We start from the raw sequence: 13,374 nt of genomic DNA on the forward strand, positions 1-13,374 counted from the left end.
GGTTGGTCTTCAGTACACTTGTCCTCTGGTGATAGTAGGTTAGGTGTCAGTAAACTTGTCGTCTGGTGATGATAGGTTTGTCTTCAGTACACTCGTCCTCTGGTGATGATAGGTTTGTCTTCAGTACATTCGTCCTCTGGTGATAGTGGGTTTGTCTTCAGTACACTCGTCCTCTGGTGATGGTGGTTTGGTATACAGTACACTCGTCCTCTGGTGATGGTGGTTTGGTATTCAGTACACTTGTCCTCTGGTGATGGTGGGTTTGTCTTCAGTACACTTGTCCTCTGGTGATGGTGGGTTAGGTATCAGTACACTTGTCCTCTGGTGAGGGTGGGTTGGTATTCAGTACACTCGTCCTCTGGTGATGGTGGGTTGGTATTCAGTACACTCGTCCTCTGGTGATGGTGGGTTGGTCTTCAGTACACTTGTCCTCTGGTGATAGTAGGTTAGGTGTCAGTAAACTTGTCCTCTGGTGATGGTGGTTTGGTCTTCAGTAAACTCGTCCTCTGGTGATGGTGGTTTGGTATTCAGTACACTCGTCCTCTGGTGATGGTGGGTTGGTCTTTAGTACACTCGTCCTATGGTGATGGTGGGTTGGTATTCAGTACACTCGTCCTCTGGTGATGATAGGTTTGTCTTCAGTACATTCGTCCTCTGGTGATGATAGGTTTGTCTTCAGTACATTCGTCCTCTGGTGATAGTGGGTTGGTCTTCAGTACACTCGTCCTCTGGTGATAGTAGGTTGGTCTTCAGTACACTCGTCCTCTGGTGATAGTAGGTAAGGTTTCAGTACACTCGTCCTCTGGTGATTTTGGTTTGGTCTTCAGTACACTCGTCCTCTGGTGATTTTGGTTTGGTCTTCAGTACACTCGTCCTCTGGTGATGGTGGGTTGGTCTTTAGTACACTCGTCCTCTGGTGATGGTGGGTTGGTCTTTAGTACTCTCGTCCTTTGGTGATGATAGATTGGTCTTTAGTACTCTAGTGATTTTGGGTTGGTCTTCAGTACACTCGTCCTCTGGTGATTTTGGGTTGGTCTTCAGTACACTCGTCCTCTGGTGATGATAGGTTGGTCTTTAGTACTCTCGTCCTCTGGTGTTTTTGGGTTGGTCTTCAGTACACTCGTCCTTTGGTGATAGTGGGTTGGTCTTCAGTACACTCGCCCTCTGGTGATAGTAGGTTAGGTTTCAGTACACTCGTCCTCTGGTGATAGTAGGTTAGGTTTCAGTACACTCGTCCTCTGGTGATAGTAGGTTAGGTTTCAGTACACTCGTCCTCTGGTGATAGTAGGTTAGCTTTCAGTACACTCGTCCTCTGGTGATAGTAGGTTAGCTTTCAGTACACTCGTCCTCTGGTGATAGTAGGTTTGTCTTCAGTACATTCGTCCTCTGGTGATAGTGGGTTGGTCTTCAGTACACTCGTCCTCTGGTGATAGTAGGTAAGGTTTCAGTACACTCGTCCTCTGGTGATTTTGGGTTGGTCTTCAGTACACTCGTCCTCTGGTGATTTTGGTTTGGTCTTCAGTACACTCGTCCTCTGGTAATTGGTGGGTTGGTCTTCAGTACACTCGTCCTCTGGTGATGGTGGGTTGGTCTTTAGTACTCTCGTCCTCTGGTGATGATAGATTGGTCTTTAGTACTCTCGTCCTCTGGTGTTTTTGGGTTGGTCTTCAGTACACTCGTCCTTTGGTGATAGTGGGTTGGTCTTCAGTACACTCGTCCTCTGGTGATAGTAGGTTAGCTTTCAGTACACTCGTCCTCTGGTGATGATAGGTTAGCTTTCAGTACACTCGTCCTCTGTTGATAGTAGGTTAGGTTTCAGTACACTCGTCCTCTGGTGATGATAGGTTAGTCTTTAGTACTCTTGTCCTCTGGTGATTTTGGGTTGGTCTTCAGTACACTCGTCCTCTGGTGATAGTAGGTTAGCTTTCTGTACACTCGTCCTCTGGTGATTTTGGGTTGGTCTTCAGTACACTCGCCCTCTGGTGATAGTAGGTTAGGTTTCAGTACACTCGTCCTCTGGTGATAGTAGGTTAGGTTTCAGTACACTCGTCCTCTGGTGATAGTAGGTTAGGTTTCAGTACACTCGTCCTCTGGTGATAGTAGGTTAGGTTTCAGTACACTCGTCCTCTGGTGATAGTAGGTTAGGTTTCAGTACACTCGTCCTCTGGTGATAGTAGGTTAGGTTTCAGTACACTCGTCCTCTGGTGATAGTAGGTTAGGTTTCAGTACACTCGTCCTCTGGTGATAGTAGGTTAGGTTTCAGTACACTCGTCCTCTGGTGATAGTAGGTTAGGTTTCAGTACACTCGTCCTCTGGTGATGATAGGTTAGTCTTTAGTACTCTTGTCCTCTGGTGATTTTGGGTTGGTCTTCAGTACACTCGTCCTCTGGTGATAGTAGATTAGGTTTCCGTACACTCGTCCTCTGGTCATAGTGGGTTGGTCTTCAGTACACTCGTCCTCTGGTGATAGTAGGTTAGGTTTCACTACACTCGTCCTCTGGTGATAGTAGGTTAGGTTTCAGTACACTCGTCCTCTGGTGGTTTTAGGTTGGTATTCAGTACACTCGTCCTCTGGTGATAGTAGGTTAGGTTTCAGTACACTCGTCCTCTGGTGGTTTTAGGTTGGTATTCAGTACACTCGTCCTCTGGTGATAGTAGGTTAGGTTTCAGTACACTCGTCCTCTGGTGATAGTAGGTTAGGTTTCAGGACACTTGTCATCTCCTAATAATGGTATATTCTGTGATGGTGTAGACTGGTCTTAGTAGTTATCAGCACTGTCTCCAGCCTCTGCTCCCGTGGAGTCCTACCTCCTTACCCCGTATACTGTATGGCAGTGCTCACTTAGTCCCATTATCTGAGTAATTACATCCCCGGCTTTTGATCCCCATCTTGTATGTCTCCTCATGGTCTCTTCTCGGTCTCTCTCCAGCGCTGTGCGACATGCATCCGATGAGAGCTTTATTCCTTATCCCCAGGAACCCTCCTCCGAAACTCAAATCCAAGAAATGGTAAGTGTCTAATGACTGCGCTAATCGCAGCAAAGCCGTATAATGTCGGCCACATGGGAAATATTACAAGATCGCATTAATTCCCTACTAAACAAACAGCCCAAATCCTCTCCCGCATCACATGACCACGTCCTCTCTGTATACAGCCCCCCAGGCATCCTCCAGTCAGTAACTGATATGTATACAAGGCAGTAATGGGAATTACTGTGTATTTGTTGATCTAATAGAGGAGAACGTTCACTTCCTTGTATGTATATAGTCCCTGTATATAGCCATGGCATACAGAATATAAACCACCATTCTTTACCCTGCTTGATGCAGATTTCCATGTCCATTTACAACACGTTTTTGCCTTGTCTTTTATTATTTTTCCAATCTTCAGGTCCAAAAAATTCATCGACTTCATTGACACCTGTCTGATCAAGAACTACATGAACCGACCGCCCACTGAGCAGCTCCTGAAGTACCCCTTTATTAGAGACCAGCCCACTGAGAGGCAGGTCAGGATACAACTCAAAGATCACATCGATCGGTCCCGGAAAAAGCGCGTGGAGAAGGGTACGTTGCCCGGAGGGGCCTCAATATTTTTTTTTTAGTATAGTGCTCCCCCTGCTGGTCATTATTAAAGGGGTACTCTGATGGAAACCCTTTTTTTTTTTTTTTTTTTTTTTTTTTTTTTAATCTTAATCCTTCCAGTACTTATTAGCTGCTGAATACTACAGAGGAAATTATTTTCTTTTTGGAACACAGAGCTCTCTGCTGACATCATGACCACAGTGCTCTCTGCTAACATCTCTGTCCATTTTAGGAACTGTCCAGAGTAGGAGAAAATCCACATAGAAAACATATGCTGCTCTGGACAGTTCCTAAAATGGACAGAGATGTCAGCAGAGAGCACTGTGTTCCAAAAAGAAAATAATTTCCTCTGTAGTATTCAGTATCTAATAAGTACTGGAAGGATTAAGATTTTTTGATTTTTTTTATAGAAGTCATTTACAAATCTGTTTAACTTTCTGGCACCAGTTGATTAAAAAATAAATAAAAAAAATAAGTTTTCCACCAGAGTACCCCTTTTACCCCTTAAGGACCAAGGACGTATGAGTACGTCCTCGGTCCCGCTCCCGGGATATAACGCAGGGTCCCACGGTAACCCCGCATCATATCACGGCGGGCCCGGCGTCATAGTGAAGCCAGGACCCGGCCGCTAATAGCTGAGCCACGCAGATAAAGTGAAAGTAAAAACTGCCAGTTAGCTCAGTGGGCTGTTCGGGTTAGCCGCGGCGAAATCGCGGCATCCCGAACAGCTTACAGGACAGCGGGAGGGCCCCTTACCTGCCTCCTCGCTGTCCGATCGCCGAATGACTGCTCAGCGCCTGAGATCCAGGCATGAGCAGTCAAGCGGCAGAATCATCGATCACTGGTTTCTTATGAGAAACCAGTGATCAATGTAAAAGATCAGTGTGTGCAGTGTTATAGGTCCCTATGGGATAACAATGATCAATGTGAAAGACCATTTGTGCAGTGTTATAGCCCCTTATGGGATAACAATGATCAGTATAAAAGATCAGTGTGTGCAGTGTTATAGGTCCCTATGGGATAACAATGATCAATGTGAAAGACCATTTGTGCAGTGTTATAGCCCCCTATGGGATAACAATGATCAGTATAAAAGATCAGTGTGTGCAGTGTTATAGGTCCCTATGGGACCTATAACACTGCAAAAAAAAAAGTGCAAAAAGAAAAAGTGAATAAAGATCATTTAACCCCTTCCCTATTAAAAGTTTGAATCACCCCCCTTTTCCCATAAAAAAAAACAGTATAAATAAAATTAAACATATATGGTATCGCCGCGTGCGGAAATGTCCGAAATATAAAAATGTATCGTTATTTAAACCGCAAGGTCAATGGCGTACGCGCTCAATAGATCATATCAATGCAAAAATTGTACCGTTAAAAACTTCAGATCACGGCGCAAAAAATGAGCCCTCATACCGCCCCATACACGGAAAAATAAAAAAGTTATAGGGGTCAGAAGATGACCATTTTAAACGTATACATTTTTCTGCATGTAGTTATGATTTTTTCCAGAAGTGCGACAAAATCAAACCTATATAAGTAGGGGATCATTTTAATCGTATGGACCTACAGAATAATGATAAGGTGTCATTTTTACCGAAAAATGTCCTACGTAGAAACGGAAGCCCCCAAAAGTTACTAACCTGCGTTTTTTTTTTTTTTTTTTTTTTCAATTTTGTCGCACAATGATTTTTTTTTCCGTTTCACTGTAGATTTTTGGGCAAGGAGCAAAAAACGAAAGTGGAAAACCCCCCGGTCCTTAAGGGGTTAAATACATAGGACAGGGTTTTCCAGCTAGAGTACCTCCAGCTGTTGAAAAACTACAACTCCTAGCATGCCCGGACAGCCTTCGGCTGTCCGGGCATGTTGGGAGTTGTAGTTTTGCGACAGCTGGAGGCACCCTGGTTGGGAAACACTCGCATAAGATCACAGAGGTTTGAAGTTAAATTCCATGGTACAATTATGCCTTATCCATCACCTCAGCTGCTGCTGCAGAACCTCGTTTTCAGCAGCTAGGGTGTTTATAAAAGAGTTTCTGCAGCAGCTGCATTGTCAATCTGGTTGAGAAGTAGCTGCTGCAGACCCACTGGTTTTTACTGCGGATGAATATGAAGCTCCGGTGTGATGTATACTCTGCTCTGTTCCCCATCATACAGATGAGACCGAATATGAATACAGTGGAAGTGAGGATGAGGAGGAGAACCATGTGGAGGAAGGGGAGCCCAGGTAAGGACACGCACCTCTTTTATATTGACACATGGCCTCTAGGGCTGCACGATTTGGGGAAAATTTGCGATTGTGACTATAGAGGTAGATGTTGAGGTTTCAATATAATAAACAAATGGTGAAATCCACACCCCCCTCATCCCATCTCCCCTGTTTCATGTCCACACCCCCCTCGTCCCATCTCCCCCGTTTCATGTCCACACCCCCTCATCCCATCTCCCCTGTTTCATGTCCACACCCCCCTCGTCCCATCTCCCCCGTTTCATGTCCACACCCCCTCATCCCATCTCCCCTGTTTCATGTCCACACCCCCCTCGTCCCATCTCCCCCATTTCATGTCCACACCCCCTCATCTCATCTCCCCCATTTCATGTCCACACCCCCTCATCCCATCTCCCCTGTTTCATGTCTACACCCCCCTCATTCCATCTCACCCGTTTCATGTCCACACACCCCTCGTCCCATCTCCCCCGTTTCATGTCCACACCCCCCGCATCCCATCTCCCCCGTTTCATGTCCACACCCCCCTCATCCCATCTCCCCCGTTTCATGTCCACACCCCCCTCATCCCATCTCCCCCGTTTCATGTCCACACCCCCTCATCCCATCTCCCCCGTTTCATGTCCACACACCCTCGTCCCATCTCCCCCGTTTCATGTCCACACCCCGCTCATCCCATCTCCCCCGTTTCATGTCCACACCCCGCTCATCCCATCTCCCCCGTTTCATGTCCACACCCCGCTCACCCCATCTCCCCCGTTTCATGTCCACCCCCCCCTCGTCCCATCTCCCCCGTTTCATGTCCACACCCCCCTCGTCCCATCTCCCCCGTTTCATGTCCACACCCCCCTCGTCCCATCTCCCCCGTTTCATGTCCACACCCCCCTCACCCCATCTCCCCCGTTTCATGTCTACACCCCCCTCATCCCATCTCCCCCGTTTCATGTCCACACCCCCATATCACATCTCCTCATTAAAGGAGTAGTCCAGTCCTGAAAAACGTATCCCCTATGTTAAGTATAGGGGTTAAGTTTCAGATTGCGGGGGGTCCAACCGCTGGGCCCATACCAGATCTCCCCCCCCCCCCCCCCCCCCGCGATTTCCTGGATGGGGCCCCCGGCAACCAGCAGGAAGGGGGCATGTCGACCACCGCACGAAGCGCTATGGGAGAGCCAGAGATTGTGGAAGGCAGCGCTCCGGCTGTGCCATAGTTATATTGAGGGGGTGTGTCAGCCGCCGCTTCATGTGGTGGTCGACACGCCCCCTTCCCGCAGGCTGCCGGGGTCCCATACAGGAGATCACGGGGGGCCCCAGCGGTCGTACTCGCCGCAATCTGAAAGTTATCCCCTATCCTTAAGATAGGGGATACGTTTTTCAGGCCTGGACTACTCTTTTAATTTTGTGACGGGGCGCAGGGAAAACATAAAAACTTGCATACTTACCTAGCCGGGTCCCCCCCCCCCCCAGTCCTGCCTCTGATACCGTTCTCCCCCATGCAGTCCTGTTTCTTATTGCACTCACAGGACCTTCCTGCTCAGCCAATCACTGGCCTGAAACATGACGCCGCTGCGGCCACTGATTGGCTGAGCAGGAAATGTCCTGGATCCAGCTGGTTGTCAGGAGCACAGAAAAGATATTGGGGACCGCGTGAAGGAGAACGGGATCTGCAGCAGACCTACGGGGTCAGGTATTTTTTTTTTATTTTTTTTTTATTTTTTTTTAAATTTTTATTCATTTTATTGGAACAGTAAAAAACACCGGTTTACCGAAGTCAGAGCAACAATACAAAGTCTGCATACCAATGTACATAAATAATCATTCTGATGGTAGACTTGTACAGACTATGCAGGATAGTCCGGCATCAACATTAAAGGGGTACTCCAGTCCCAAGGCATCTTATCCCCTATACAAAGGATAGGGGATAAGATGTCTGATCGCGGGGGGACTGCCGCTGGGGACCCCCAGCAATCTAGCGTGCAGCAACCACCTGTAAGCACTGCAGGAAGCGTTGGAGGCTCTGTGTTATGCTTCCCGACCACGGGGACTGAGTATGTTGACGCCCCCCCCCCCTCAATGCAAGTCTATGGGAGGGGGCGTGACTCCCGTCACACCCCCTCCCATAGACTTGCATTGAGGGGGCGGGACGTGACCTCACACAGGGGCGGAGTTGTGACGTCACGATACTCTGTCCCCGTGGTCAAGAGGCATGAGACTTGGAGCCTCCAGCGCTTCTTTGCTTCCTGTCCCCGTGGTCAAGAGGCATGAGACCTGGAGCCTCCAGCGATTCCCGTCACGCCCCCTCCCATAGACTTGCATTGAGGGGGCGGGGTGTGACGTCACGCGGGGGCGGAGTCGTTACGTCACGATACTCTGTCCCCGTAGTCGGGAGGCATAACACTGAGAGCCTCCATCGCTTCCTGCAGTGCTTACTGGTGGGAACTGCATGCTAGATTGTGGGGTTCCCCAGCGGTGGGCCCCCTGCAATCAGACATCTTATCCCCTATCCTTTGGATAGGGGATAAGATGTCTTGGGTCCGGAGTACCCCTTTAAAAAAGAGAACATACAACAAAACAATCCAGTCACGTGAATGGACGAAATAACTCCGTCCTACCTTACCCGCCAGTAACAGAGTGCAAAGCTTAACAGACACGCGTGTCAAAGCTGCCTGCAAAATAAGGGGTTAAAGGGGAAGGTAAACGGGGACATACAGAGGATAGGACACGGAGCGAGGGAAGAACCAAAGCACATACGTAGGGCAAATGAACACATATTTATGGTATCAAAGAACGCAGGTTGCGCACCTCTGCAGGTGTACACTGTGTGAGGGGAGAAGAGCACCAATCTCCCCTTACTTTGTAGAATTTATCAGGACACTTCCTATTCTTGTGTATATACACCAACAAAAGAAGAACCAATAGTGTAAAAATATAAAATGTATTAGACATATATTAAATTACAAGACAGACATTAAAAAGATAAAATAATAAAAATACAGGCACTGATATGACAAGTACAGAAAAGTGGGGATGATAGAGTAAGCAAAAGCCCATGGAATACTGGAGAAATCTCAGCCCGCCTATCGGATACAATGATACCTAGTATGACAATACAGATAGATAGCATTCTGCCATGTGTGTTGCCAACCTACCAGCTCCAACCCCAACGTACGTTTCGCGTTGTGCTTCGTCAGGGGGAGTGTCAGACACGCCCCCTGACGAAGCACAATGCAAAACGTACGTCGGGGGTTGAAGCAACACACATGGCAGGATGTCCTATGGAGTTTCAGTAGGATGCACAACGTGAGCATCAGGTATTTATGTTTCCCCTGCACCCCTATTATTACTTAGGACAAGTTTTCCCAACCGGGGGGGCCGGGCACCCTATTTAGGGGAATACTGACTTGGCAATCAAATTTCAGCACTGGTAATCACAAGTTTTCCCAGGGAGACATATAGCAATTAGCAAGAAACATGATGCGATAGATCAGAGGTCTCCAACCTGCGGACCTCCAGATGTTGCAAAACTACAACTCCCAGCATGCCCGGACAGCCAACGGCTGTCCGGGCATGCTGGGAGTTATAGTTTTGCAACATCTGGAGGTCCGCAGGTTGGAGACCACTGCAATAGATCGTGCAACCGTAATGGCCGCTCCATGTCAATAAGGACTTCTTTACAGCTGAGTATGCCGTGTCTAATCTTTCCAGCTCCATCATGAACGTTCCGGGGGAGTCCACGCTGAGACGCGAGTTCCTGAGGCTGCAGCAGGAGAACAAGAGTAACTCTGAAGCTCTGAAGCAGCAGCAGATGGGACCCCAGCACCGTGACTCCGAGGCGCACATCAAGCAGCTGCTGCACGAGCGCCAGAGACGCATTGAAGAGCAGAAGGAGGAGCGCAGGCGCGTGGAGGAGGTAGGTGGTGTGCACCTAGAGGTCCTTGAGTACCCTCGTATTGGAGTACCCCTTTATAGGCCTGTCTAGTGCTGGGCGGTATACCGGTTCATACCGAATACCGAATTTTTTTTCCTGCACAATATGAATTCTTGCCCATACCGCAATACCGGTTGGGCCCCCAAGCCCCCCCTCGAATGAGTGAATTATCCGCCGCAGCGCGCTGTCCCCGCATCGGGGAACTAATCATGTGTGACCCGCGAGCGCTGTTCTGCTTTTTTTCTGCCCCCCAATGAATTATCAGCTGCGCTGTCCCCACATCACGTCACCCGCGTGCGCTCCTCTGCTCATCCTCCTATGAGTTGCGGGCCACCGGTGCTAGAAATCTGTACTGTACTACAAATAACGTTGCCCGGGCTGCAAAAATATACTTGCCTTCCAACATTCCCCGTTAGCGGCCTCACGGTTCCCCCACTGCGGTCCTGGGGATGGGAACGTCACAGAGTCGTCAGCCTATCACCGTCCGCAGCGATGTCCCGTCTCGGCCGCTGATAGGCTGAGCCCACTGTCATGTAAGGAGCAGGCCGTCTCCATGCATGACAGTGCGCTCAGCCTATCACCGACCGCAGCGATGTCCCACCCTGGCCCATGATAGGCTGGCGGCTCTGTGACTTTCCCGTCCTAAGTAAACAGCAAGAGGACTGCAGCACAGGACAGCGAAGATTAGAGATGAGCGAACTTACAGTAAATTCGATTCGTCACAAACTTCTCGGCTCGGCAGTTGATGACTTATCCTGCGTAAATTAGTTCAGCCTTCAGGTGCTCCGTTGGGCTGGAAAAGGTGGATACAGTCCTAGGAAAGAGTCTCCTAGGACTGTATCCACCTTTTCCAGCCCACGGGAGCACCTGAAAGCAGAACTAATTTATGCAGGAAATGTCATCAACTGCCGAGCCGAGAAGTTCGTGACGAATCGAATTTACTGTAAGTTCGCTCATCTCTAGTGAAGATGGTACCAGAGCCCGGGAAACGTTATTTGTAGTACAGTACAGATTTCTAGCGCCGGCGACCCGCAACTCAAAGGAGGATGAGCAGAGGAGCGCTTGCGGTGACATGATGTGGGGACAGCGCAGCTGATAATTCATTTGGGGGGGGGGGGGTCGTTGGAAGAGAAGCGGTGCCCAGGACACATGGGGGTGGGGGGGAGAAATACCGTTAAATACTGTGGAACCGCCATCACTTACAAAAATACCGTGATACACGTTTTTGCTCATACCGCCCAGCTCTAGGCCTGTCCTTACATTACCTCTTGTTTGACTGTATCGGGGTCTCTGTTTTTATTTCCGCAGCAGCAGCGCCGTGAACGAGAGCAGAGGAAACTTCACGAGAAAGAACAGCAGCGGAGGAGAGATGACATACGACGGGAGGAGGAGAGGAGGATGGCCGAGAGGGAGCAGGTTAGTCTTTCAGCGGTTCGATCACCAGGTGGGCTCCGTGCTATAACATGGGGTATACCTGCAGGATGACATATACAGTGGGGCAAAAAAGTATTTAGTCAGCCACCGATTGTGCAAGTTCTCCCACTTATAAAGATTAGAGGCTGTAATTATCATCATAGGTTATAACCTCAACTATGAGAGACAGAATTAAAAAATGTGGTCAATAACAAAAGTTCATCTCAATACTTTGTTATATCCCCTTTGTTGGCAATGTCAGAGGTCACATGTTTTCTGTCTTCACAAGGTTTTCACACACTGTTGCTGGTATTTTGGCCCATTCCTCCATCCAGATCTCCTCTAGAGCAGTGATGTTTTGGGGCTGTCACTGGGCAACATGGTCTTTCAACTCCCTCTTTCTATGGGCTAGGCCACTCCAGGACCTTGAAATGCTTCTTATGAAGCCACTCCTTCATTGCCCTGGCGGTTTGTTTGGGATCATTGTCATGCTGAAAGACCCAGCCACATTTCATCTTCAATGCCCTTGCTGATGCAAGGAGGTTTTCACTCAAAATCTCATGATACATGGCCCCATTCATTCTTTCCTTTACACGGATCAGTTGTCCTGGTCCCTTTTGCTGAAAAACAGCCCCAAAGCATGATTCCACCCCCATGCTTCACAGTAGGTATGGTGTTCTTTGGAGGCAACTCAGCATTCTTTCTCCTCCAAACACAACGAGTTGAGTATTTACTAAAAAGTTCTACTTTGGTTTCATCTGACCATATGACATTCTCCCAATCCTCATCTGGATCATCCAAATACTCTCTAGCAAACTTCAGACTGGCCCAGACATGTACTGGCTTAAGCAGGGGGACACGTCTGGCACTGCATGATTTGAGTCCCCGGCGGTGTAGTGTGTTACTGATGGTAGCCTTTGTTACTTTGGTCCCAGCTCTCTGCAGGTCATTCACTAGGTCGCCGTGTGGTTCTGGGATTTTTGCTCACCGTTATGATCATTTTGACACTATGGGGTGAGATCTTGCGTGGAGCCCCGGAGCGAGGGAGATAATCAGTGGTCTTGTATGTCTTCCATTTTCTAATAATTGCTCCCACAGTTGATTTCTTCACACCAAGCTGCTTGCCTAATGCAGATTCAGTTTTCCAGCCTGGTGCAGGTCTACAATTTTGTTTCTGGTGTCCTTCGACAGCTCTTTGGTCTTGGCTGTAGTGGAGTTGGGAGTTCAAACAGGAGCCATTAGTACAGGTAACGAGTGGAGGACAGAGGAGACTCATAAAGAAGTTACAGGTCTGTGAGAGCCAGAAATCCTGCTTGCTTGTAGGTTACCAAATACTTCTTTTACCAAGGAATTTGCCAATTGATTAGAAATCCTACAATGTGATTTCCTTTATTCTTTCCCCCCATTCTGTCTCTCCTAGTTGAGGTTATAACCTATGATGAAAATGACAGCCTCTCTCATCTTTTTAAGTAGGAGAACTTGTACAATTGGTGGCTGACTAAATACTTTTTCCCCACTGTATGTATGGGATGGGGTATCACAGTACATGTATGATGCATGATGAACGTACCGTGGTGTGGGGTTCATGTATGACATAGAGTAAATGTATTGCTGTTGTGTGGGGTATGTGTATGACGCAAGGTATTGGTAACAGACTGATATAGATATGCCTCATGTATGCTGGGGAGGACCACACCTTGCTCATATATAATGGTGAGGCCCATCACCCCTGCCTCATGTATGCTGGGGAGGACCACACCTTGCGCATATATAATGGTGAGGCCCATCACCCCTGCCTCATGTACTCGGGGGGAGGGCCATCACCCCTGCCTCATGTACTCAGGGGAGGGCCATCACACATGCCTCGTGTACTCAGGGGAGGGCCATCACACATGCCTCGTGTACTCAGGGGAGGGCCATCACACATGCCTCGTGTACTCAGGGGAGGGCCATCACACATGCCTCGTGTACTCAGGGGAGGGCAATCACACATGCCTCGTGTACTCAGGGGAGGGCCATCACACATGCCTCGTGTACTCAGGGGAGGGCCATCACACATGCCTCGTGTACTCCGGAGGGCCACCTCACATGCCTCGTACTCGGGGGAGGGCCACCTCACATGCCTCATGTATTCGGGGGAGGGCCACCTCACATGCCTCATGTACTCGGGGGAGGGCCACCTCACATGCCTCATGTACTCGGGGGAGGGCCACCACCACACA

At 48.8% G+C, this 13,374-nt stretch overlaps 1 protein-coding gene across 6 annotated transcripts in view; it reads left to right on the forward strand.

The window, feature by feature from the left end:
- Window positions 1-13,374, forward strand: part of MINK1 (misshapen like kinase 1) — a gene marked incomplete at its 5' end in the record, with an annotated part of 96,832 nt that overhangs the window by 25,804 nt on the left and 57,654 nt on the right. For all 6 annotated transcript variants that reach the window (XM_056570040.1, XM_056570043.1, XM_056570046.1 and 3 more), the window contains 5 exon segments: window positions 2,931-3,009; window positions 3,392-3,567; window positions 5,742-5,811; window positions 9,517-9,721; window positions 11,048-11,155. In XM_056570040.1, coding sequence (XP_056426015.1) covers window positions 2,931-3,009; window positions 3,392-3,567; window positions 5,742-5,811; window positions 9,517-9,721; window positions 11,048-11,155 — 638 coding nt within the window.

This window comes from Hyla sarda, chromosome 4 (assembly GCF_029499605.1).
Source record: "Hyla sarda isolate aHylSar1 chromosome 4, aHylSar1.hap1, whole genome shotgun sequence".
NCBI classification, from domain to species: domain Eukaryota; kingdom Metazoa; phylum Chordata; class Amphibia; order Anura; family Hylidae; genus Hyla; species Hyla sarda.